This window comes from Mobula birostris, chromosome 21 (genome assembly GCF_030028105.1).
Source record: "Mobula birostris isolate sMobBir1 chromosome 21, sMobBir1.hap1, whole genome shotgun sequence".
Classification (NCBI taxonomy): Eukaryota; Metazoa; Chordata; class Chondrichthyes; order Myliobatiformes; family Myliobatidae; genus Mobula; species Mobula birostris.
The window spans coordinates 7,988,241-8,015,958 of record NC_092390.1 but is presented as its reverse complement, the minus strand read 5'-3'; the positions used below and the strand labels follow the sequence as shown (position 1 = coordinate 8,015,958).

The following is a 27,718-nucleotide window of genomic DNA, read 5'->3' as shown; positions in this document are numbered from 1 at the left end:
GTATGCTCAAGTGGAATTAATCACTGTATTCCATATAATGTTAAGTATATTGAATATTGAAACAGGTTGTAATGACAGATAGAGTTTGGGCAGAAAGATGAGATTTATGCACAAAAGGTTTGAGGATAATTTTAGGAGGAAGAATGAGTTACTTGTACGTTAAAAATACTTAAGAGGATAGGGGACCATTACTTTTTAAATAAGCTGATAAAAATGTTAATAAAAGACGTGCACCAATACTGCGTGTAGCCATTCTAACCAGAGGTCAAATATATTGTCATCTTCCAAAATTCCATCCATTCTAGAATGGTTGCCACAGATTGAAAACTAATAGATGTAACACCACAATGTTTCTTTTTTAAAAAAAAATAAAAAAGAGGGTGCAGGAGAGAAATACACAAACTACGGACCAATTAACCCAGCTTTGTAGTAGAGAAAGCACAATAATCTATTATTCAGGAAGTGGCAATGGGGCACATATAAAATAAAAACGTAATTGGGCAGAGTTGCTATAACTCTATGATAGGTAAATTATGTTTGATAAATCTGGCCGATTTTGTATAGAGCAGACTTAAGTGCAAAATAGTTAATGTGTTTATTTGAATTGGTGAATGGGGGAGGATGTGGCGTACGGAATGTAATGTGGGAGTTTGTGAGACGAAGAGATTAAAAGTTGGTGTTCAGAGTGTCATGATATCCGATTACTGAAAATTAATGTACAACAAGGGAAAGGGTTCGTTGGCTCTTATTTAATATGGTTTTCAGTACAAGAATAGAAATTTTTCTCCAATTGTGCAGAGCCCAGATGAGACCATATTTAGAATATTTTGTCAGGTCTGGTCTAAGTATTTCAGGAAGAATGTACCTGCTTTTGAGGGAGTACAACAAAGGTTCACTAAATTGACTTGTGGGAGTAATTTTCCCCACGAGAGAAAGCAGACTGAGTCTATGCTCTCAGGAATTTCACATGATCCTTTTGGGACTTGACAGGATAGATGCAATGTTGATGTTTGCACCAGCTGGGTGTCTAGGACCAGAGGGCATAGTCTCAAATCAACGGTACATCTATCCCAAACAAAAAAGAAATTTCTTCTGTTAGTATATGGTGAATCTTTGGAGTTCTCCTGTCCAGTCAGATGGGGAGGCTCAGTGACCAAGTATGTTCAACACCAGGGATAAAGAACTTTTTAGATATGAGGCTATGAAGAGATATGGGATCAGTGCAAATGGTACCGAGCCAAGTGGTCAACCATGGTCATGAATATCAGAGCAGAAAAGAGGGGCAGAATGGTCTCATCACACCTGCTCCCATCATTTCTGGCCTTTTGTCCTTGAGGGGATAAAAGTCTATGTCACTGCCAACAAAATATTATTTCCAGTTTTGGCTGCATTTCTCTAGAAAGGATGTTCCATCAGTGCAGAAGGTTGGTATCACAAGAACAGGAAGACCATGAGGTACAAGTTGAGGATAAAGCAAAATTTGACAGAGGCTCTCCACAATTTTGGAAGGATATAATTTTAATGATTAAAACCATTGGTTTATAAGTTGGTAAAAAGTGAGCTTAAGTTATTCGTTTACAAAGGTAATCATGGTGTAGAAAGCTTCATTACAATCGCAGTGAATGCAGAATCTACAGTGACCTTTATAAGCAAATATTTGATAATGATCTTTACAGGCAAATATTTGAAATGTTTTGATAAGCACTGTGAGCAAGTGGAGCCTTCAGGAAGCAGTAGAAGCAGGTACAATTACAATGTCTGTGTGCTGTGGAATTCATTGCCACCAGTTTCTCTGGAGGACAAATCATTGGGTAAACTTAAAGCAGAGGTTGATAGATACTTGATTAGTCAGGGTGTCAAAGGTTACGGGGAGAAGACAGGAGAATGGAGCTGAGAGGGATAGTAAATCAGCCATGATGGAATGGCGGAACAGACTCAATGGTCTGAATGGCCTAGTTCTGCTCCTAAGTCTTATGGTCTTATGTAAAAGGAATGCTCAGGAAAAGTTTAGAGCAGGGTTCCCAAACTTTTTTTATGCCGTGGCTCAATACCATTAAGCAAGCGGTCCAAGGAACCCAGGTTGGCAGCTCCTGATTTAGAGGAATATGGGCTAAAGGCAAACAGATAGGACCACCTTAGGTAGCCAACTTGGTTGGCATGACCATGTTGGGCCTGTAGAACTGTATAAGCTCTATGACTGTAGCCGTTGGTCATGGGCACAAGAAAGTGATTTCTTAAGCTTAGATGAGTGAGTATTAACTTCGTTATGATTGACGATAAAAGTTCTTTTGTTCTTCTCATATCTGCTCTGTAATTATGGTTACATCTAAATCATTGCTTATTGTCATATAAAGGAATATGTAAATATGTAACTGCAGGGTGTAAATTAGAATTCATGAAAATTGTAAGTAAGCTTACTCAATAGATACTGGAAAAAAATTACACCACAGTGTATACTTTATCATTTGTATCAATAGGTACATTTAATTTCAGAGAAACGTATACAATATACATCCTGAAATTTTTTCTTCGCAAACATCCACGAAAACAGAGGAGTGCCCCGAAGAATGAATGACAGTTAAAGGTTAGAACCCCAAAGCCCCACCCTTAACTTCCCCCTCCCACGAACCCCCACCAGCAAAAAAGCATTGGCACCCACCCCCACCCCCACTGAGCACTCAAGCATGCAACAAAGCATCAATAAAGATACAGGCTTGCAGTACCCCAAAGACTACTTGTTCACCCGGTAATTTGACATACCATAAGATCCCTTTCCCTTTCCCTTTCCCTTTCCCTTTCCCTTTCCCTTTCCCTTTCCCTTTCCCTTTCCCTTTCCCTTTCCCTTTCCCTTTCCCTTTCCCTTTCCCTTTCCCTTTCCCTTTCCCTTTCCCTTTCCCTTTCCCTTTCCCTTTCCCCCTTCCCTTTCCCCCTTCCCTTTCCCCCTTCCCTTTCCCCCTTCCCTTTCCCCCTTCCCTTTCCCCCTTCCCTTTCCCCCTTCCCTTTCCCCCTTCCCTTTCCCCCTTCCCTTTCCCCCTTCCCTTTCCCCCTTCCCTTTCCCCCTCCCCTTTCCCCCTCCCCCTCCCCCTCCCCCTCCCCCTCCCCCTCCCCCTCCCCCTCCCCCTCCCCCTCCCCCTCCCCCTCCCCCTCCCCCTCCCCCCTCTCCCCCCCTCCCCCCTCTCCCCCCTCTCCCCCATAAGGGAAAAAGAGGTGTCCCCATTTCACAGCGAGAGGGGAGACATAACAAAACAACTTGCTGATTTACAATGTTAAAATTCCTCCATTACTTCTTCAAAGAACTCTGGTCTCTGGGCACACAGCCAACAGCCAGCAGCCAGCTTGCTGCTTTCGATCTTCTGTGTACTCCCATAATGCATCAGGTGGCGGCACCAGCCTTGAATCCGCCTGCCTCCAGAACCACAAACATCCGGCACCCCGAAGGTGCGCTAGTTTTCCAGGCTGCGTCCCCGGCATATTGAAAAGCGGCCAGTCATGAAGCCCTGAAAGCAGGTCCCATTTCTGCAAAGAACTGAAGTCAGCATGTAGCTCCAGGTCAGGGTCTTCAAAAGGACATTGAAAGGGGAAAAAAAAAGATGTCAAAGATAAAAAAAAAAACACTAATGTATGCCATTTTATTCTCAATTAAAGATTTGGTAGTCCATTCTCATATATTGATTGTTTATTTTGGAATAATAATCTCCAATTTTGAGTAGTCATAGTCATACTTTATTGATCCCGGGGGAAATTGGTTTTCGTTACAGTTGCACCATAAATAATAGTAATAAAACCATAAATAGTTAAATAGTAATATGTAAATTATGCCAGGAAATAAGTCCAGGACCAGCCTATTGGCTCAGGGTGTCTGACCCTCCAAGGGAGGAGCTGTTAAGTTTGATGGCCACAGGCAGGAATGACTTCCTATGGCGCTCTGTGCTGTATCTTGGTGGAATAAGTCTCTGGCTGAATGTACTCCTGTGCCCACCCAGTACATTATGTAGTGGATGGGAGACATTGTCCAAGATGGCATGCAACTTAGACAGCATCCTCTTTTCAGACACCACCGTCAGAGAGTCCAGTTCCATCCCCACAACATCACTGGCCTTACGAATGAGTTTGTTGATTCTGTTGGTGTCTGCTATGCTCAGCCTGCACACAACAGCAAACATGATAGCACTGGCCACCACAGACTGGTAGAACATCCTCAGCATCGTCCGGCGGATGTTAAAGGACCTCAGTCTCCTCAGGAAATAGAGATGGTTCTGACCCTTCTTGTAGACAGCCTCAGTGTTCTTTGACCAGTCCAGTTTATTGTCAATTCGTATCCCCAGGTATTTGTAATCCTCCACCATGTCACACTGACCCCCTGGATGGAAACAGGGGTCACTGGTACCTTAGCTCTCCTCAGGTCTACCACCAGCTCCTTAGTCTTTTTCACGTTAAGCTGCAGATAATTCTGCTCACACCATGTGATAAAGTTTCCTACCGTAGCCCTGTACTCAGCCTCATCTCCCTTGCTGATGCATCCAACTATGGCAGAGTCATCAGAAAGCTTCTGAAGATGACAAGACTCTGTGCAGTAGTTGAAGTCCGAGGTGTAAATGGTGAAGAGAAAGGGAGACAAGACAGATAGCGGAACTGCCACTTATGTTTTGCACGAGTGGAGTGCAGTAAAATCCCATCATGATATTGGAAGCATTTCCCACTGTAATTAGACCATAGGCCATAACACTTCCTGTAGGAGCAGAATAAGGTCATTCGGCACATCAAATCTACTCCATCATTTGATCATGTCTGATTTATTATCCTTCTCAACCCTCTTCCCCCTTAACCTTTGATGCCTTTTCTAATCAAGAACCCATCAACCTCCACTTTAAATATACCTAATGATTTGGCTTCCACACCTGTCTGTGGCAGTGAATTCCACGGATTCATGAACTTTTGGCTAAAGCAATTCCTCTTCATCTCTAGATAGACACCCTTGTATTCTGAGGCTGTGCTCTCTGGTCCTACATTCTACCACTATAGGAAACATCCTCTCCATGTCCACTCCCATCTAGGACTTTCAATTTGTGATAGGTTTCAATGAGATCCCTCTTATTCTTCTGAACTCCAGTGAGTATAGGCCTAGAGATATCAAACAATCCCCCTTACATTAATCTTCACAAGGGGCTTAAAACTGCGCACAGTGCTCCAAATGTGATCTGACCAGTGCCTTGTATTCCTAACTGAAGGGATATCTTAGAATTGTTCTGTTCAGTTGCAGAGCAAGTTGTCAAGTAAGAGCAGATATAATTTCTGTTGTGATTTAATGAAATTTCACTTTTGTTCTCTGCAGATCTCTAATCTATGTCGATTCTTGTACATGATGAAGCCATCTTCTTTGTTGAAAACTATTGAAGAGGAAAATAAATCCAAACAGGGGGAGGAGCATCAGGCAGTCCCACTTACAGAACTGGATCAGCAGGTATTGCTTCATTTGCAATGAACTGGAGCGCTGACTGGGGGGAGTTCAGGACCGGGAAAGTGATTATAGAACATAATTTCTCTGGGGATTGCCACCTTGTCGTGGTGGATAGGCTTGAGTACCTGCGATCCAGAAAGCAATGCAGTCTGGAGCTTAGCTGTTGATGGAGTCGCCGCCCATGGCGGTAAGGTCAAGGGGAGGGTTGCAGACAAAGAACAATCCAGCCAAGACCTCAACAGTGGAGCTGGCGGAAGATGATGACACATTGCAACATAGTGAAGGCTGTAATAGTAAAAAGTCCCCAGGCGTCTTGGATACTATGCCAATCGGAAGAGGACTTCGTGTTGGCTGCCCTTGTATTAGCCTTTCCACGTTAAGGTCATGATGGGAGCACATCATACTCAGCTTGCGTGATCGCACCATAGAATGTACATTGTGCAAAAAATATTCTGGAAATACTTGTAAAATCCATGCCTTCGATTACAGTTAATGTCTTAATATGCTGGAAAATATGATGTTCTTCAGAAGCCCCAAGTACAATATTGTACACAGTTGAGATTTTAACAACCTGTTTGTGCATGACCAGTATGTGGTGTTGCTGCTGAGTGTTCTGTGTGTCCAGTATGTGCATTAAGTGACACTAGGTGCAGGAATAGCTGAGCATAAAATGACTGACAGAAGATGATAAAGTGACTCTTCTGGATGTAGAACATAGTGCTGGGGTGTGTTAATTGGTGGAGATATTGATCAGCCTGATGGCTTGGGGGAAGTAACTATTTCTGAGTTGTTTGATACTGCTTAATAGCTGAAGATTAGGAATGTAAATTTTTAAATGATTTCCATTTAGTTATTAAAGTTATATTTAATTACCCATAACCAGCAATTAGTTCTCAGCTAGGACATAGCACCTGTTGCTTGAAGGGGTTAATAGCTTTTTGGACACGGAAGAGAGAGGGGGCAGGGAAATTTGACAGCAGAGGATTTGAAGTGCAGGATTGGCAGTGACGTTGAGCGTTGAAGCAGGCCTGAGAGGCTGTGAGATCTCATTCTGTTTTGTATGTTGGAAATCTTTAAGGTATTGAATGTATTTTCGTCTGTTTAGTCAAGCAGGAATCTTACTTTTTAATGCTGATGTCTTTTTACTTAAGTGTGTATAGGCTCATGGTCTCAGCTTGAACCAGTCTGGCCATTTTCCCCTGACCTCTCTCAATAACAAGGCATTTTGGCTCACAGAGCTACTGCTCATTGTTTGTTTTTTGTTTCTCCCACCATTATTTGTAAACTCTAGCGACTGTTGTGAGTGAAATTCCCAGAAGATCAGCAATTTCTGAGATACTCAAACCACTCAGGCACCAACAATCATTCCACAAAATCACATAGATCACATTTCCTCCCTATTCTGATGTTCAGTCTGAACAACAACTGAACCTCTTGATCATATCTGCATGCTTTTATGCATTAAGTTGCCACATGATTGACTGATTAGATATTTGTATTAACAGGCAGGTATACAGGTGCAAGATGGCAGCATCTTTGGATGCAGCAGCTTTTCAGGGGACAACCCAGGGTGTTTTGGTATTTTTTTTGAAATGTCTTTTTTACACTGAGAGAACCTCAGTGTCTGGTACTTTGCCTTGCCATCTGATGCCTAATATTCTGTGAAGACAAGTCATGTGGAAATGGTTGAGCTGCCTTACATGCATTCGATACATAGTCCACATTTCTTTTTTGTTTGGCGTGTGCCTGTGTGCGTGCGAGTCTGTGCGTGCATGCGTCCGTCCGTGATGATGTCTTTTTCATGGCTTTTTACAAGACGCGGAGCGAGAGAAAGACTGCGTGGCGCACCACTCCTCACACAGACATTTTTGCAGTACTTTTCCCTTTTATTTTACGAGGTTGAGTTGCGATCTCGACGCTCAACCCGGCACGGATGGAAAGCGTAGTCGGGAGCGGACCTGACTGGTTTCGAACCCGGGAACCTCTGCTCCCGGGCCTGGCGCTGATGTCATTGCGCCATCAGCCGGCCCATGCACACACAGTCCACGTTTCACAGGAATACAGGAGGGTAGTGAGTACCACGGCTCTGTAGACCTTCAGTTTTGTTGCTGGACTGATGCCTTGACGTTCCCATACAGTGGAGCGCAGTCTACCGAAAGCAGAACTTGCCTTTGCTATTCTGCAGTTAACTTCTGTATCAATAGTCACTGCTCAGGAGAGGGTGCTGCCAAGGTAAGTAAACTGGTCAACTGCCTGTAGTTTCTGTCCTTTGTGATTTTCGGTTCTGTGTACGGTGGATGAAGAGCAGGCTGGTGTGTGACTTCGGTTTTTTTGATGTTGATGGTGAGTCCAAAGTTGTCACAAGCCGTGGAGGATTTGTCCATATTGACTTGCATCTCTGGCTCCGAGCCAGCGCACAGGGCGCAGTCATCGGCAAAGAGGAAGTCTCTCAGAACAGCCTCCTTCACTTTGTTAATAGCTTGAAGCCTCCTCAGGTTGAAGAGCTTCCCATCCACTCTGGACTTGAGGCTGATTCCAGCATCACTATCCTGGAAGGCATCATTCAGCATGGCAGTAAACATCATGCTGAACAGTGTGGGTGCGAGCACACAGTCCTGTTTGACGCCGTTGGTGACTGGGAAGGCCTCAGAGGATTCTCCACCGTCCAGCACTCCGGCCACCATGCTGTCATGGAACTGGTGTACCACCTGAATGAATTCGGCAGGGTAGCCGAACTTTGACATGATCCTCCACAGGCCTTGTTGGCAGACAGTGTCGAAGGCTTTCGTGAGGTCAACAAAAGTTGTGTAGAGTTTGTGATTCTGCTCCTGACACTTCTCCTGAAGTTGGCGCGCAGCAGAAGTCATGTCAATAGTCCCATGACCTTTGCAAAAGCCACACTGTGACTCTGGCAGCAAGCCCAGCTCCAGCTGAGTGACCAGACGATTTAGCAGGACTCTTGCAAGGGTTTTTCCTGCAATGGAGAGCAGCGGGATTCCTCGGTGATTGTCGCATACTTGTTGATTACCTTTCCTCTTGTAGAGGTGTATGATGGATGCATCTTTAAGTTCCTGAGGAATGGATCCTTGCTTCCAAAAAGACTAGAACAACTCGGTGAGCTTCTCTATAAGTACAGGACCACCGGCTTTGTAGATCTCTGCAGGTGTGGTGTCTGCCCCTGGACTGGATAGCTGGCTGACAGCTTCCGTGACTTCGGCTACTACTGGTGGGTCATCCATGGCGCTGTTGATGTCGACATGGGGAATCCTGTCTGTCGCCTCATCGTTAATAGATGACGGTCGGCTGAGGACGGCTTCGAAGTGTTCAGCCCATCTCTGCAGGATCTGAGCCTTCTCTGTAATGAGAGTTGTACCATCTCTACTCAGGAGGGGGGAGCTCCTGAGAGACTGAGGTCCGTAGAGACTGTTGAGGGCTTCATAGAGTCGTCTCAAGTCGTTTCTGTCAGTGTATCCCTGTATTTCATCTGCCTTGGCGCTTAGCCAAGCATCTTGCATTTTACATAGTTTATTCTGAACTATCTTGCGAGCACTGGTAAAGGCGTTTTTCTTGGCAGCTGACGATGGGTCGTTCTGATGGGCATGATGAAGGCGGTGCTTTTCAACAAGTAGAGCCTGTATCTCCTCGTCGTTCTCATCGAACCAGTCATGCTGCTTGCGGGTAGAGGGCCATAGCATCTTCAGTGCAGATGAGTGGACAGTATCCCTGAAGCGATCCCAGTTGTCCACAGCGCTGCCTGCAAGGTGTAGGTCAGCAAGCTCGGTTTCTAAATCTTCAGCCAGTGCTGAAGCAATGCTGGGGTTCTTCAGCCTGGCCACATTGAATCTTTTCATATCCTTGCTTCCTTGTGGTCGCCTCTTGGGTCTGATGCGGAGCTTCATTCTGGAGACAATGAGCCTGTGATCTGTTCAGCAGTCAGCACCACGCATGGCCTTGGTCACTCTGACATCCTGCCTGTCTTTTCTCCTGACAATGACATAGTGGATAAGATGCCAATGCTTAGAGCGGGGGTGCATCCAGGAGGTCCTGTTACGGGTAGGCAGGCGGAAAGTTGTGTTGGTGATGAGCAGGTCATGTGCTGCACAGGTCTTCAGTAAGAGTCGGCCGTTACTGTTACTCCATGACTCCTGACTCCCTGCCAGGCTGCAGAGTCGCACCCTACTCTTGCATTGAAATTGCCGAGTAAGATCAGCTTGTCGGTGCTGCTCACTGCTGATAGTAGGGCATCTAGTTCTTCATAGAACCTGTCTTTTGTCTCGTCCTTACTGATTACTGATAAGATGGATGGCAAGGAAGCTGCGTGGCCTTGGTCGTAGCAAGGACTAGGACTCAAGCCTGTCACAGCAGTCCAGAAGAGGAGATCCCGGAGGTGGTATAGTGCGGTATCCACGCTGGGTTGGGCTGGCCCCTCTCGCTGCTGCCCTCTAGTGTATGATCAGTAGAATGATAGGCTGGATTGTGCACGTGCTTACATTCATTTGTAGACTATTGAGAACTGCATGTTTGTGCTGATAACACCCACGCACCAACAATTTACAGGACATGTTACTCAGTGACTTGGGCTATAATATATTTTTTAGTGTGACTATGTTTTACTGTTATGTGCTCTATTGGGAAATTTTATTGCATTTATAGTAAATAACCATTCAAATTTGTTTATCTATCACATAGTAAATTGTGTTGTTTGCATTAACAACCAACACAAAGAGTTAAAACTGTGGTGTAGTGGCTAGTGTAACACTATTACAGCACCAGCTGCCCAGGTTCAGCTCCTGCCACTGTCTATGAGTATCTTGCACGTTTTCCCTGTGACTGCATGAGTTTCCTCTTTCAGGTGCTCTGGTTTCCTCCCACATTCCAAAGATTTACAGTCACATGCGTGTAATTGGGCGGCGTGGGCTCATTTGGGCCAGCAGGGATTGTCACGCTGTATTTCTATATATTAAAAAAAGGGGCAGCCCATAAGTGTTGCCAACATAGCACATCCACAGTTTTCAGCAGAACACGATCGTCAACAGCACCAGCAAAACCAAACCCTTTCTTGCCTCCCACCCAGCCATTCACACACGCGGGTAACAATTCACATGAAAGTAGCACTGCCTGAATGAACTGGCTGTTGTGGTGGATCAGCTTGACTGCTCTATACTCACCAGATCCAATTGATCTTGTGTGAAATTTGTTTTCCTAACCTTAATTCTGTTCCCTGTTGGTACAAGAATGCGGAAAAGAATTATATTGCTTAATTTAGCACTCATTTGGTGAGGTAACTGCAGCAGTGCCGGATGGAAATGTTGTGTCTGTGTAGTTAATCCCCTTCTGAATTGGAGTGAAAACACATTACGCAAAGTTAGAGGCAGTTGAAGTGCCTCTAACTGATGACTTGATTTTGATATTAACTCTGACGCTAAATTCCACCTTGCCACCCCACCCAACTCTTGCTACAATGTTTTGGATTAATTGCAGGTTCGCCAACTTGATGCCAATAGGGGAACAAGCTTTATTTGAAAAAAAGAAAGGTAATTGATAGAGTTTTGTAATACTTAACTGTTTTTGAATTTTATTCACTAGGCATATTACCTGTGCTACAACCTGCTGGTTTTGGCAAATGAGGTGCTACATACAGAAGATGTTCCTCCCAATCAACGGGTAAGTCTCTCCCTTCTGTCTGCGGACACTTCTGAGGGATTGTACTTTTGTGGGTTCATTTTAAAGACGTATTTCACTCTCATTTTTGTTGATACTTATTGATGGTGGCATTTTGTTTTATTTCAGGGCCATCTTATACAGCTGTGCGCTGAAATAGAAAAGTACATCAAATGTGACATAAGGGAGGACCCCAAACTACTTTACCGAAGCAAGGTGCTTAATTCTGACTGTCTGCCTTGTAGCTTAAATCTATTGAAGCTCGCGAGCTTTATTGTGTGTCGTACAGTGCAGTTTGTATCCTTGTGTTGTGTCTGGTGCCTCTTCTCCTAAAGCACGTTTGCTGTACTTCAATCATTAAGGATGTGGAGGAGGCTTGTGTAAAACTGAGAAGGCAGCAATCAATCATAAGACACAGGAGCGGAATTAGGCCATTCGGCTGATTGAGTCCTCCACCATTACATCATGACTGATTTATTATCCCTCTCAATCCCATCCTCTCCTTTTTTCCCCGTAAACTTTTGATGGCTTACTAATCAAGAACTTATCAACCTCTGCTTTAAATATACCCAGTGCTGTCTATGGCAAAGAATTCCACAGATTCACCACCATCTGCCTAGGTAATGCTGTTCTCTGGCAGAAAACTGCAAAGCCAGCATTAGGCTGTGAAGAATTGGTCTCTGAATTATTCTTAAGGTTTCTTGACTGTAGCGTCAAGAGTAGCATTCAAGTGTAAACTTGAGTGGTTGGGCATGAATTCTGAATTTAAGTTGAGCCTAAATGAATGCTTAGTGTTGTGAAGGGAGAAGGTGAAATTACTTCCTGGTAGAACCACTGTCTCGCAGCCCCAAGTTCAGTCCTCACCTCAGCTGCTGTCTGGTGGAGTTTGCATCTTCTACCTGTGACCATATGGGTTTCCTCTGCATGTACTCTAGTTTCCAGCAGCATCTGAAAGATGTGTAAGTCAGTAAGTGAATAGGTCACTGTGAGTGGCAAGGTCTGTGGGGAAAATAATGTAGATCATGCAAATAGGTGGTTGATGTCCTCTTTCTGTGCTGTATCTTTCTATGGTTCTGACTTGGAGCACATCTTACCTAATCTTGTTAGCACTCCTTAACAGTGCCACAACATGCTTTCTAAATTAATGTAGGTTCTTGGTGTATGTGCTGCTAGGAAAATACAAAATGTTGTATAAATATTAGCAGCCAACAAACTTGGAATTCCAGAACATTGAAGTTGTCACAAGTACTGTGATTCTATGAACTCCTGAAATTTAAAGGCTCTAAATGATGCTGACCCTTCAGGGGAAGCAAAAACCCAGCCCAAGCCAGTATTAGTGAGAATTATCAGACTTCAGAAAGGCTTTAGGGTTGATGTATCAAATGAAAGTTTTGTCCTTAGTGTTCAGGTATCCAGTGAAAGTTTTCTGCAAGGTAGTTTCTACATGTTCACATGCCAATTGTTTCAATCTTTTTTATGGAGACTGCATGAGATGTATTGGAAAAAAAAATCTATACCAAACTAACCGTTTATTTTTTTTTCTAGGTGAAAGATTTAGAAGCAAGAACACATGCAAAATGGCAAGAGTTGCTACAGCGTTCTCGGCCAGTTCAGGTAATACGGTGTAGGAAAAGTCAGCTCTAATAATGCTGTTTGAGTTTTAGGTGGGCATTGAAAACTTAAGTTATGATTGGGATTTGGTTGCAGAACTTGTAATTAACCTGGCAACATAATATTAGTCTCCTTTGTGTGATGACCAATGATTCAGAAAAGCTGTGGGTTGTTAGTTATCGCTTAATAGCAATAATAATGCATATTTCATTTAAAGCTGAAGAACTGGGAAGCCCAATAACTGGATATGTTGGCATAATAATTATATCAGATCAGGTTTAATATCACCAAAATATGTCATGAAATTTGTTAATTTTGCAGCAGCAGCACAATGCAATACAAAAGAGGGAAAACACTGAATTAAAGTAGTATATATAAATAAAATTGTTAAATTAAGTGAGGTGAGGGCCTCCGCTGGTCAGAGTTAACAATGGATATTGCATCGTAGCTGTCTAGATACGCAAGTCTGGGCGGTAGGCTATGGAAAGCAAGCTGTTGCTCATGTAGCAAGCTTTTCTTCCACAACCCCCTCCACACATCTGATGTGTAAATCTTGGAAAAAGAATTGAAATAAAAAAAGGTAGTGAGGTAGTGTTCATGGGATCAATGTCCATTTAGGCATCAGATGGCAGAGGGGAAGAAGCTGTTTCTGATTCGCTGAGTGTGTGCCTTCAGGCTTCTGTACCTCCTTCCCGATGGTAGCAATGGGAAGAGGGCACGTCCTGGGTGATGGGGATCCTTAATGATAGATGCCACCTTTCTGAGGCATTGTTCCTTGAAGGTGTCCTGGATATGGCAGAGGCTGGTGCCCATGATGGAGCTGACTAATATTACAACTCTCTGCAGCTTACTTCAATCTTGTGAAGTTGCACCAGCCCCCCCATACCAGACGGTGATGCAGCCAGTTAGAATGGTAGTGTTTTTGGTGACAAACCAAATCTCCTCAAACTCCTAATAAAATATAGCCACTGTCTTGCCTTCTTTATGGCTGCATTGATATGTTGGGTCCAGTTTAGATCCTCCGAGATCTTGACACCCAGGAACTTGAAGTTGCTCACTCTCTCCACTTCTGATCCCTCTGTGCAGTGTGTTCCCTCGTCTTACCCTTTCTGAAGTCCACAGTCCGTTCTTTGGTCTGTTAGATTTGTTGCATCAATCTGTTTTTCTTTAATGCAATACCCCACCTCCAGCAAGGAGTGGAGTTGATTGGTAGGACAACCATTCATTGTAAAACCAAAATCACTTTACCCTTAGTTATGTAGTTATTTGTGCAAACCTGAAAGCTGAACTCAAAGCATTTCATTCCATCAGTGAACTAAATGATGAAGGACTGCCTTAACTATCCTTCCTCAGAATAGTTACCAAAATGGTTGCACAACTTTTTTGAATTGCAGGTATACCACAGTTCCCTCATCAGTTACTCTGTTACCACTGAGCAAGACTACTCTGCAACAGGCTGCAGATGTTTTTCATCAAACAGAGGAGCTCAGTCAGACAAGCAGCATGTGTGGGGAGAGAAAGGAATTTTTGACACTTTGGGTGCAACCTTGTGTCAGGACATGGATTGACTTCTTACCATTTCCCAACAATTCGATCCATGGTGCGTCCCTGGAAAAGTAACCTCTTTACACCCAACCACTACTAGAATTCATTCCTAGATTCAGATTAGGGCAGCACACGGTAGCGTAATGCCAGTGAAAATCTTGCGTTGTATACCATTCATTTCAGTAGTACATTGAGGTAAAACATACTGACCAGCAACATGCAGAATCCAACATTATGATAACAGAGAAAGTGTAGACAATAAGGTGCAGAGCCACAAAGAGATAGATTGTGATGACAAGAGTCCATCTTAATATACTGAGAAGCCATTCAATAATCTTTTAACGGTAGGATAAAAGTTGCCCTTGAGTGTAGCGTTATATGATTCTGTTCATTCTGCTCGATGGTGAGAGTGGGAGAGGAGAGAATGTCTGCAGTGAGTGGGATCTTCGATTATGTTGGCTGCTTTGCCATGACAAATAGAATATAGACAGTTCATGCAGTTTTAGATTAGCAAAGCTGTATAAATGAAAATATTAACATTTTGTAAGTCCATCTGTTTCTGACATTTTGTATAATATTTCTTTAGGGAAAACTTCACGATTATTGGGAACCCTTGTGTGAAGATCTGAATCACCCCAGTCAGTCACGCATTATTGATGAGGAAATGGAACACTAAACAGTTCAAGAATTTTCCATTGGTGATAAAGATTTGGACCTTGCTTAGTAAAATTTATAATAATGTCTTTTTATGATTTATAAAGCTTTCCTTTAGTTATATATAAATGTTCAGACCTGAATGAGTTTCTGTCAGGGTTCCTACTCTTGCACATGAAATTACATGTGGTCTGGTGTAACCTGTAGATTTTGTTATAGAAGTTAATGTTTTTGATATTTTAGCTCTGTATCAAAAGATGTATCAAAAATATTTTGTGATAATGTTAGAGATGAGTTTATTTATGTAAGTGCAGCCACATTTACAGTGTTTTGTAGTATCAATTTTATCACTGTACATAAAAGTTTACCCCCTTTTGTAATGTTCTCAATTTTATTGAACTTTGGTATTTGTATCAATTGAACTTTTGAAATGTTTAACTTGAAAGTATCTATCTTTTTATTTCTTTATGCCATTTGAAAATCAAATACCAATTAAATGGACAGTTTCTCATGAAAGATTCGATGAATTCTCTGACTTGGTACGCTGAAAATCATACATGTATTGAAGCTGCCTTTCTCTCTTTGTGGAGCCTTTAAATTAATTGTGTTAATTGAGTTGCATATATCTCTTTCACCATTCTTACCATAGTTTTAAATAGTAGCATGTAGCATTAGCTTACATTTTATAGTGATCAAGTATGGTTAGGATTTTTCACCTTTTTTTCTTCTATCCTCTCCAAAGAATTTTTTGGGCTGTTTGCACTAGTTTGTGCTAAGATGATCATTGTTGTGTGAAACAGCCATTCCCGCCATTAATTTATACATTGTATAGAATAAAAGGCTAGTAAAGTGAGTTATCTGGCATTAACATACCTACTGGTTCTTCAATCTCAAACTTAGGAGAAATGTCACAGTTGTGTTTTTATTTATCACTTGAACCTCGGCTGTGTTTTTGCTTTGCAACTCCTTTATTTAGCCCTTAATTTATGAATAAGTTGTACATTTATATCTGCCTCCTTTCTTTAAGGGATGCAAATGAAAGAATTTTGATTTATAGACAATTTATAAGATTACTAATTGTCAATGGAGAGTATTAAGTGCTTTGTTTTGTTTATGGAAAATGCTGGAGTATTCACTACCTGTCTCTTGTATTTATACTTGTTTTCCATATTAAGTAGTGCAGGGTGATAGAATTTCCAATTAAAGGATTTCAAAAGCAGCAAACTGCTACAGCTCATACTTGTGTTTTAAAGGAAAAAGATATGATTGATTTAGAACTTTCAAAACTGAGCTAAGGCCATAAACTATATATATATATATATATATATATATATATATATATATATATATATATAAATATACACACACATAAAAATGTTAATAAAAGTCATGATCATAAATACTGCCTTTGTGGTTTGTACAGATCAAAAATGCTGCCTATTGAAATCAGTTTTCATATTACATGGTTTGGAGGTTTGGCCCCCATGACCTTTCTTGCCCACAGCAACTTGGTTTTGCACCTCAGGTTTGGAGAGGAAAGAATTGTGACCTGTTTGAAGAGTATTAGTCAAGTTAGACCTCGTCTCCGTGGGCCTTGGAGACAAAATGTGGCTTGTGAGATTTTGGGAATCTTTTTATAATAATGGTATGATGCCATCATATGTTTAGAACTTACCTCTGCCTTTTTGCTTGTTTTCTCAGGCAAGAAGCTATGATCTGGAAGGATTAAAGAGATGAACATCTGTGGGTTAATGCTAGTCAAGCTATTTAACACCACCCTCCCCCTCTCCCTTGAAGCAGCTTGGCAAAACACTTCCTATGAGAGGAGATTGGATGTCTAATGGATGGGCTTAAACTTAAGTCAGTCTGACTATGTAATCTGTTTCTCTAAATTCAAACTTTCCACTGTAAATTGTTTTAACGGATTTCTTAGAAATAAAATAGTTTTGATTATGGTGCGTTTGTTTAGGAATAGATTCTGGTATGGCATCATGGTGTACAGAATAAGGGGGAAGATCTGCTGTCCAATATGGGCTAGCTGTGCTTTGCAAATTACCAGTTTATGGTCTGGCGTTTCACATTAAAGTCTTTAACCAAAGAAAACTTAAGTTCTCTCTTGTCAGTTGAGCTACCTCAGGACAGGACTGAATCTTTGGTCAAAGAACTTGTCCTCAGGAAATATCTGTTATAATTCTGTTGCCCTGCACTTGAGACCTCAGAAATGTGGAAGAGACTTGAATATTATTGTTCTGCTTTAACACAAGGTTGAGATGCACAAAATTATGCTGTTTATATTTTTTTTAACAGTCTTTTCTACAGAATTTTCAAGTTATTTTGGAAAATAAATTTTCAGTATGACTACAAAGAGTTTGTGTTCTTTTATAAGAGTTTACTGCAACTTTTTAGTAAGATCCTACTTAAGAATATAAATAAGAAGCTGGGGTGAGTCATACAGTATTTTCTGCCATTCAGTAGGAGCATTGCAAGTTGGTGCCTGTGACCAATGATGACACGTTGCAGACCGCTCACAAAACTACAAGGTCCTCTTCTTCTGAACTGCAGTCGAGTGCAGCCTATAACTTCCCTTTTAAGGATGTACTTTTGAGTGGAGTAAGTGATCCTGGCGCTTTTGCGACCTCCTGGGGGACTTGGCGAGGATGACGGTGGAAGTGCAGGTACAGAGAGCAAGGCGGCCATTGCTGGGGGTGGCTGTGTCGATGTCTGATAGCGGAAGTTGTAGCCGTGATCAGCTCCATTACTTCGTGCTAATTGAAGTGTCGAGCAGGTGTGAAGGGAGGATGAGAGCAGGAAACGGTCACGCTCTGCCTGCGTTTGACCGGTCTCCCTCTCTTCTTGCGACTACTGTCAGGCTGGAGATGCAGGAATCTTGTGTGCCGTGACGCCAGGTCCGGGAGCACTTGTTGTCTGCAGCCACTGGGCTCCGAGACTGGCTTCATTCACCTCAGTGCTGAACTGACTTCGCAGATGTGGACTCGCTTTCAAGGACTCTGCTGTTCGTGTTCCATGTGTTTCTGTTTACTTTTTTTTTACTATTTACGCCATTGATCAAGTTGCTTCAGTGCAGACTCTCTGCAGCTGTGGCCTGCAACCATTGGCACTCACCTCTGCGCTGAACTAGCTCCATGACTGTGGACTCTCAGGGACACCATGGTTAATGTCCTGTGTGTTATTTGTCTATTTTCTTATTGCTTGTACGGCTTGATCATTTTAGAGACATTGGGTGTTTGACAGTCTTTGATGTGATTTTTTTCTTTTAAATAAGTCCTATTGTATTTGTTTAGTGGCTGCAAGAAGACAATCTCAGGGTTGTATGTGGATTACATACATTGATAATAAATATACTTCCAAGTTCCCTTGTCCCTCCGGGAGAAGGCTCAGGAGCTTGAAGACTCGTTTGGCCAGATTTGGGAACAGCTTCTTTCCAACTGTGATAAGACTGCTGAACGGATCCTGACCCGGATCTGGGCTACTACTACTACGTCGACTCAGGCCTAGGGGGCCGGCGTCGGGCACGATGATGGACTCTCCACTTCTCCCTCTCCCTCATCACTGTGTTCAGTTCATCTACATGAACGGATTTGGGCCGTACCCTCCAAATATCTGGACCTGCCTTTCGGTTTTTTTGCACTACCTTACTTTCCCTTTTCTATTTTCTATTTATGATTTGTAAATTAAATTTTTAATATTTACTATCGATTTGTACTCCAGGGCGGGTGAAGCGCAGAATCAAATATCACTGTGATGATTGTACGTTCTAGTGTCAATTGTTTGGTGACAATAAACATAGGAACATAGAAAATAGGTGCAGGAGTAGGCCATTCGGCCCTTCGAGCCTGCACCGCCATTCAGTATGATCATGGATGATCATCCAACTCAGAACCCTGTACCAGCCTTCCCTCCATACCCCCTGATCCCTGTAGCACAAGGGCCATATCTAACTCCCTCTTAAATATAGCCAATGAACTGGCCTCAACTATTTCCTGTGGCAGAGAATTCCACAGATTCACCACTCTCTGTGTGAAGAAGTTTTTCCTAATCTCGGTCCTAAAAGGCTTCCCCTTTATCCTCAAACTGTGACCCCTCGTTCTGGACTTCCCCAACATCGGGAACAATCTTCCTGCATCTAGCCTGTCCAATCCCTTTAGGATTTTATACGTTTCAATAAGATCCCCCCTCAATCTTCTAAATTCCAACGAGTATAAGCCTAGTCGATCCAGTCTTTCATCATATGAAACTCCTGCCATCCCAGGAATCAATCTGGTGAACCTTCTTTGTACTCCCTCTATGGCAAGGATGTCTTTCCTCAGATTAGGGGACCAAAACTGCACACAATACTCCAGGTGTGGTCTCACCAAGGCCTTGTACAACTGCAGTAGTACCTCCCTGCTCCTGTACTCGAATCCTCTCGCTATAAATGCCAGCATACCATTCACCTTTTTCACCGCCTGCTGTACCTGCATGCCCACTTTCAATGACTGGTGTATAATGACACCCAGGTCTCGTTGCACCTCCCCTTTTCCTAATCGGCCACCATTCAGATAATCTGTTTTCCTGTTTTTGCCACCAAAGTGGATAACCTCACATTTATCCACATTAAATTGCATCTGCCATGAATTTGCCCATTCACCTAACCTATCCAAGTCACCCTGCATCCTCTTAGCATCCTCCTCACAGCTAACACTGCCGCCCAGCTTCGTGTCATCTGCAAACTTGGAGATGCTGCATTTAATTCCCTCATCTAAGTCATTAATATATATCGTGAACAACTGGGGTCCCAGCACTGAGCCTTGCGGTACCCTACTAGTCACTGCCTGCCATTCTGAAAAGGTCCTGTTTATTCCCACTCTTTGCTTCCTGTCTGCCAACCAATTCTCTATCCACATCAATACCTTACCCCCAATACCGTGTGCTTTAAGTTTGCACACTAATCTCCTGTGTGGGACCTTGTAAAAAGCCTTTTGAAAATCCAAATATACCACATCCACTGGTTCTCCTCTATCCACTCTACTAGTTACATCCTCAAAAAATTCTATGAGATTCGTCAGACATGATTTTCCTTTCACAAATCCATGCTGACTTTGTCCGTTGATTTCACTGCTTTCCAAATGTGATGTTATCACATCTTTGATAACTGACTCTAGCATTTTCCCCACCACCAATGTCAGGCTAACCGGTTTATAATTCCCTGGTTTCTCTCTCCCTCCTTTTTTAAAAAGTGGGGTTACATTAGCCACCCTCCAATCCTCAGGAACTAGTCCAGAATCTAAAGAGTTTTGAAAAATTATCACTAATGCATCAACTAATTCTTGAGCTACTTCCTTAAGCACTCTGGGATGCAGACCATCTGGCCCTGGGGATTTATCTGCCTTTAATCCCTTCAATTTACCTAACACCACTTCCCTACTAACATGTATTTCGCTCAGTTCCTCCATCTCACTGGACCCTCTGTCCCCTACTATTTCCAGAAGATTATTTATGTCCTCCTTAGTGAAGACAGAACCAAAGTAATTATTCAATTGGTCTGCCATGTCCTTGCTCCCCATAATCAATTCACCTGTTTCTGTCTGTAGGGGACCTACATTTGTCTTAACCAATCTTTTTCTTTTCACATATCTATAAAAGCTTTTACAGTCAGTTTTTATGTTCCCTGCCAGTTTTCTCTCATAATCTTTTTTCCCCTTCCTAATTAAGCCCTTTGTCCTCCTCTGCTGGACTCTGAATTTCTCCCAGTCCTCAGGTGAGTCACTTTTTCTGGCTAATTTGTATGCTTCTTCTTTGGAATTGATACTATCCCTAATTTCTCTTGTCAGCCACGGGTGCACTACCTTCCTTAATTTATTCTTTTGCCAAACTGGGATGAACAATTGTTGTAGTTCATCCATGCAACCTTTAAATGCTTGCCATTGCATATCCACCGTCAATCCTTTAAGTGTCATTTGCCAGTCTATCTTAGCTAATTCACGTGTCATACCTTCAAAGTTACCCTTCTTTAAGTTCAGAACCTTTGTTTCTGAATTAACTATGTCATTCTCCATCTTAATAAAGAATTTTACCATATTATGGTCACTCTTACCCGAGGGGCCTCTCACGACAAGATTGCTAATTAACCCTTTCTCATTGCTCAATACCCAGTCTAGAATAGCCTGCTCTCTCGTTGGTTCCTCGACATGTTGGTTCAAAAAACCATCCCGCATACATTCCAAGAAATCCTCTTCCTCACACCCTTACCAATTTGCTTCACCCAATCTATATGTAGATTGAAGTCACCCATTATAACTGCTGTTCCTTTATTGCACACATTTCTAATTTCCTGTTTAATACCATCCCCAACCTCACTACTACTGTTAGGTGACCTGTACACAACTCCCACCAGTGTTTTCTGCCCCTGAGTGTTATGCAGCTCTACCCATATCGATTCCACATCCTCCCGGCTAATGTCCTTCCTTTCTATTGCGTTAATCTCCTCTCTAACCAGCAATGCTACCCCACCTCCTTTTCTTTCATGTCTATCCCTCCTGAATATTGAATATCCCTGAATCTTGAGCTCCCATCCTTGGTCACCCTGGAGCCATGTCTCTGTGATCCCAACTATATCATATTCATTAAAAACAATCTGCACTTTCAATTCATCCACCTCGTTATGAATGCTCCTTGCACTGACACACAAAGCCTTCAGGCTCGCTTTTACAACTCTTAGCCTTTAAACAATTATGTTGAAAAGTGGCCCTTTTTGATTTTTGCCCTGGATTTGCTGGCCTGCCACTTTTACTTTTCACTTTACTACTTTTTGCTTCTACCCTCATTTTACACCCCTCTGTCTCTCCACACTTGTTCCCATCCCCCTTTTGTGACCTAACCTTCTCTCTCCTAGTCTCTTTAATTTGATTCCCACCCCCCAACCATTCTAGTTTAAAGTCACCTCAGTAGCCCTCGCAAATCTCCCCACCAGGATATTGGTTCCCTTAGGATTCAAGTGTAACCTGTCCTTTTTGTACAGGTCACGCCTGCGCCAAAAGAGGTCCCAATGATCCAAAAACTTGAATCCCTGCCCCCTGCTCCAATCCCTCAGCCACGCATTTATTCTCCACCTCATTGCATTCCTACTCTCACTATCGCGTGGCACAGGCAGTAATCCCGAGATTACTACCTTTGCGGTCCTTTTTCTCAACTCCCTTCCTAACTCCCTATATTCTCCTTTCAGGACCTCTTCCCTTTTCCTACCTATGTCATTGGTACCTATATGTACCATGACCTCTGGCTCCTCACCCTCCCACTTCAGGATATCTTGGACGCGATCAGAAATATCCCAGACCCTGGCACCAGGGAGGCAAACTACTATCTGGGTCTCCGGACTGCGTCCACAGAATCGCCTATCTGACCGCCTTACTATCGAGTCCCCTATTATTACTGCCCTCCTCTTCCTTTCCCTACCCTTCTGAGCTACAGGGCCGGACTCTGTGCCAAAGGCACGGCCACTGTCGCTTCCCCCAGGTAAGCTGTCCCCCCAAACAGTACTCAAACAGGAGTACCTATTGTCAAGGGGCACAGCCACCGGGGTACTCTCTATTACCTGACTCTTCCCCTTCCCCCTCCTAACCGTGACCCACTTGTCTGCCTCCTGTGGCCTCGGTGTGACCACCTGCCTGTAACTCCTCTCTATCAACTCCTCACTCTCCCTGACCGGACGAAGGTCATTGAGCTGCAGCTCCAGTTCCCTAACGCGGTCCCTTAGGAGCTGCATCTTGGCGCACCTGGCGCAGATGTAGACGTCCGGGAGGCTTGGAGACTCCAGGGCCCCCCACATCCGGCACCGAGAACAACAAACTGCCCTCACACTCATACTGCCTCTCTCCTCAAATAACAACAAAAAATGAACACCAAACCTTCCTCGCCTCGCCCGTTTCAGCCTAAGCCCGTTGAGCCAAAGCCCTTAAGCCTTCACTCTGCTCCCGACTCACTCCGCCACCCGCAAACTATACTGCCCGCTGTATGAGTCTCTGTTCCTTTTAAATCTCCCGCGCTTCACTGCCCGACGTCACACGCCTGCGCAGTCCCGCCTCTCTGAACGCCGATGGAAAAAAACCCAAAAGATTCAAAATGGCTTCCTCTGCACTCCCGCTCCGCTTCTCAGACTTCCTTCTCCGAATTAAACCCGAAGCAGGATTTCTGTCCTTTTAAATCTTCTGCGCTTCACTGCCCAACGTCCCACGCCTGCGCAGTCCTGCCTCTCTGAACGCCGATGGGGGAAAAGAAACGAAAAATTCAAAAATGGCTATCGCACTCCCGCTCCGATTCTCAGACTTCCTTCTTCGAGTCTACTACGTTGACTCAGGCCTAGGGGACCAGTGTCAGGCACGATGACGGACTCTCCACTTCTCCCTCTCCCTCATCAGTGTGTTCAGTTCATCTACATGAACGGATCTGGGCTGTACCCTCCAAATATCTGGACCTGCCTCTCGGTTTTTTTGCACTACCTTACTTTCCCTTTTCTATTTTCTAGTTAAGATTTGTAATTTAAATTTTTAATATTTACTATCGATTTGTACTCCAGGGCGCGTGAAGTGCAGAATCAAATATCGCTGTGATGATTGTACGTTCTAGTATCAATTGTTTGGCGACAATGAAGTATAAGTTTGAACATTTGCCTCTGTTCCACTTTTTATTGAGTTTAGAATGAGAATCAGGATTATTATTACTGACTTCTATGTGTGAGTTGTACATGTTTTGTGTCAGCAATCTCGCGTAAAGACACAATATAAATTACAAAATAAATAGTGCAGATAAAGGAGTATTGAGATCATCATCATCATCATCATCAGGGGCCGTGCCCAGTTTGAGCTTTGACTGCCATGGCCCACACACTCCTGTTTCGGGTCAAGTGGATCAATTCATTGGTATTCATTTCCAGTTCTCTGGCTGCTGTCTCCACCATCATTTGTCTTTGTCTTCCTCTTGCTTTCTTCCCTTCAATCTTTCCCATAATTACCGTGCATTCTAACTCCTCTTTCTCTTTCCTAATCACATGTCCAATGAAGTTATGTTGACTTTTCATGATCTCATACATTATTTCTCTTTTTGTGCGTAGCTCCCTGGCCAGCCTCAGGGTCGCTCAGCTCACTGTCGTCTAGGGAAACAACTCTCAACCCCGCCAAACTGGGTAATTAGTTTGTGTGGATGCTGTGTGATGTACCCCACCCCGCCCAAATAACAGACAATACACCAGATACGATTAAATGATTTACAGTTTATAGATATTACTGGAACTATATAATTAATAGAGAATAAAATATAAAAGGAAAATAAAAGGCGCCACATTTATCAAAGTTCAATCTCTTCGTGCACAAATAGTTGGAGCTCAGGACCCTTCTTCTTCACCCTGCAACCCCTCAGACCACCTCGACCGGCTGCCTGGGACCAACAAGGGTGGTCGACCAGACGCTCCACACGAGCCCGTCTCCGTCTCCTCACCGAACGCCCTCCTCGGGGTCTGACCCTGTTAGCGGACATCACAACACCTGGTCCATCCTCTGTCTTGCTCTCCCGCCTTCTGCCCCAAAACCCCACGCATACAATATCTTACAGATACACCAAAATCCTAACAACTATCCCAATTGGTTAATAGCATCCTCTTATCACCCCTTAACCCACGACAAACTGCTAGCGCAAAGCTTTCTCAGCGTTTAACATAACAAAGAAGCATTCCCGATTATAACATAACAAAGAAGCCATTTTAATTAGCCTACACGGTAACATAAGAGACCAAACCCCCTTACACCCTCCCCTCACCAAATAAAATCATGCCCTCATGACTTCTAAATAACTCGCCAACCAGTCCGACAGACATACAACACACACATACACAGATATACACAGTGACAGTGCTCCTCAAACGGTGGACCTTACTCCCGTCCACGGGCGCTACATAGGCCAACCTACCTGAGAGCTTCCTAATCCTCCGAGACCTCCGTACCCCCTCACCTAAACTCAAAAGGCTCAGACACTACTTGGGATACCTCGGGCCTGCTTGCCAACTCCTCTCTCACTCAGGCCACCACTACAGCTCGGAGCCCCCTGTCCCGTGTCCGGGGCCCCGCCTCTCCTCCTTCCTGATCCTGCCGTAACTCAGACTGCCCACAGCTGGTCCCCACTACACCTGACTCAGAGGGAGAAGGGCCAAAGGTCTCTTCCTTAATCACGGGGAAGTTAGCGATCTCCATCTGGGATGCAGTTACCCCACCAGCTTCTTCCACCCTGACCTGAAAAGCAGCAGTTAAAGGATGTTCAGCCTCCAGTTTTTTCTTCCTGATGACATCTTTCAGGTCAACTTTCAGTTTTTTCACTTCATTTAAACTCGCGATAGTCATCTTCAGGTTCCTTTCAAGCGTCCGCCTCCCTTTTCCGAGATCTGTCCTCCATTTCTTCACCTCCTCAGGAGTGTAGTCAAACTCCCCTCCCTGGGCTTTCGGTTTTCTGTTGGCCTGAGTCAGAACACTTCCTTGATCTTCCCCAACTTGTAAGTCTTCCAGTCTTTTCTGGATCGGCGTCTTGAGTTTCTGCTGATCCCTTCGAAGGTGGGTCATTGTTTCTTCTCGCTGGATTAATTCATCAGTACATGACCGCATTGTCGGCTCGGAATTCCGTTGCTCCTTCTCCACGTTGACGAGTGTGAATTCTGAGTCTGCCATGGTCGTCCCACAAGTGCGGCGCTCAGTTCAGTGGTGCAAGTCCCCTCTCTCTCCTGTGTCTCATTCAGATTGACGACCTGGGTTTCCATCCCCAGGTCCACCACTGTCTGTCCCAACACCAGGAAGTTCAACTGGTATGTCAGGCCGTTTTTCTCACATTGCGCCAAACTCCTCCGGCCAAAAACTCCTCCACATTTGACACTTCGCTTTGGTTGCCCGGGCTCAGCCACTCGCCTCGCCTCATAGTCCCCCCAGGCGAGTCCAAGCTCTAGGCGGTCATCCACATACGTCAAAACTCCACACACCTTCACTTCCCCCATGGTCTTCCTCATGCCCTGCGGGAAGGATGCAGGGGCTCCGGATATGCTCTTGGGCATCTTTTCGGATCAGAAGAATCCTAGGGAACTAATAACGGCCGACTTCGGATCAACAGCCGCACTCCTCAGGATCTGGCAACATCCACCCCTCAGATCCAGCACATTAAACCACGTTGCATAACCCACACACAGGCTGCCTCCATCTTCCACGCCGCTAGGGTCCAGTTGCCGCGACCTCTCTCTCACTGAGGTGTCTTCAGTGGTCAACTCCCCTCCCTCGTGGTAGTTCGGAGCGTCTACTAAGAGGGTCTCACCCTCAGCTACTTTCCCCAAACCGTACCACCGCTGGGTTTTGCTTAAATTCGGTACCGGCTCAAGGCTGCTACACACATCCTCAGAAGCAACTCGACATGCTGGGTGCCCAGACAATGCCTTCATGAACTCCAGGGTCACTAACCAATCATCGTCTTCTGGGTAACTACTGGCACTGGAACCCAAAGTCTCCGGTGCCCTTGCGGTTGTCAAGGGTAAATGCTTCAGACACCGGTTGTAAAATGAACTGTACAACAACTTGACCTGCGCCCCAGGGTCGAGGATGGCTTTAGCATAGCTTCCCTCTATCCATAACGACACCCTGGGGCATGGTCCCTCTAAGCCTTCAGGAATAGGGTCTTTTCCTTTCGGAAGTTCATCGGTACATTGCTGGGAACGTGCTTCCCCAGAGACCCCAAGCCGTTCCCCCACTGGGCCTCCTCTAAGTTTCCCGACCTCTCTCTGATCAGCTGAACAACTGAAGGAGGGGCTGATCCCCTGAAATGATCCCCCTGGCACTACAAGCAATTTAGCTGCCCTCCTAGCCAGAGAAGACACACTGAAAACTTTCCCCTCCTTTCAAATAACTGACAGTTGTCACTACGGTGTAAGTGAACCTGACAGCTCTAACACCGTCACCAGCTCGCCTACTCAAACTTTCAACCAACCCCTGTCGCTCTCTCTCAACCGAGCACTGCCACTCATCTAACAACTGAGAGATCCACTCTGCCCACGTCTCGCAGGCCTCCGCCCCTCCTGGGGTGGACACTATCCCAAGTGCCAGGCGGAGCCTGCCAGTGCTAGAACATTTATTCGCAGACACTACCTCCAAATCAGACCACTCTTTCCTCTCTCTCCCAACCGCATGGACAGCCCCGAGTGCTACCTCCAACTCGTCAATGCCAGCCTGAACTCGAAGAAAGATCGCACACAGCAATCACCAGCAAATAACCCACAGAGACACACATTACAGATTTAAACAGGGCACCCACACAGCATACCAGTAGACCCAATCCCGGACGAGCCCCCACAATATAGCCCCCTGGCCACCCTCAGGGTCGCTCGGTCTGCTGTCATCTAGGGAAACAGCCCTCGGCCCTGCCAAACTGGGTAATTAGTTTGTGTGGATGCTGTGTGATGTATCCTACAATACACCAGATACGATTAAATGATTTACAGTTTATAGAAATTACTGGAACTATATAATTAATGGAGAATAAAATATAAAAGGAAAATAAAAGGTGCCACACTTATCAAAGTTCAATCTCTTTGTGCACAAAACTATTGGAGCTCAAGGACCTTGTTCTTCACCCTGCGACCCCTCGGACCACCCCGACCAGCCGCCTGGGACCAACAACGGTGGTCGACCAGACGCTCCACACGAGTCCGTCTCCGTCTCCTCGCCGAACGCCCTCCTTGGGGTCTGACCCTGTTAGCGGACATCACAGAACCTG

General features: G+C 44.3%; 1 protein-coding gene across 3 annotated transcripts in view; it reads left to right on the top strand.

Annotated features, from left to right (window-relative positions):
• The window catches only part of slf2 (SMC5-SMC6 complex localization factor 2), an 87,776-nt gene extending 70,482 nt beyond the window's left edge, over window positions 1-17,294 (top strand). For 2 of the 3 annotated variants that reach the window (XM_072238902.1, XM_072238900.1), the window contains exons 16-20: window positions 5,333-5,461; window positions 11,045-11,122; window positions 11,249-11,335; window positions 12,665-12,733; window positions 14,862-17,294. In XM_072238902.1, the coding sequence (XP_072095003.1) occupies window positions 5,333-5,461; window positions 11,045-11,122; window positions 11,249-11,335; window positions 12,665-12,733; window positions 14,862-14,951 (453 nt within the window). In that variant the 3' untranslated portion in view covers window positions 14,952-17,294. The remainder of the gene's footprint in view (window positions 1-5,332; window positions 5,462-11,044; window positions 11,123-11,248; window positions 11,336-12,664; window positions 12,734-14,861) is intronic. The other variant, XM_072238901.1, reaches the window with a different exon arrangement.
• Window positions 17,295-27,718: the final 10,424 nt, after the last annotated feature.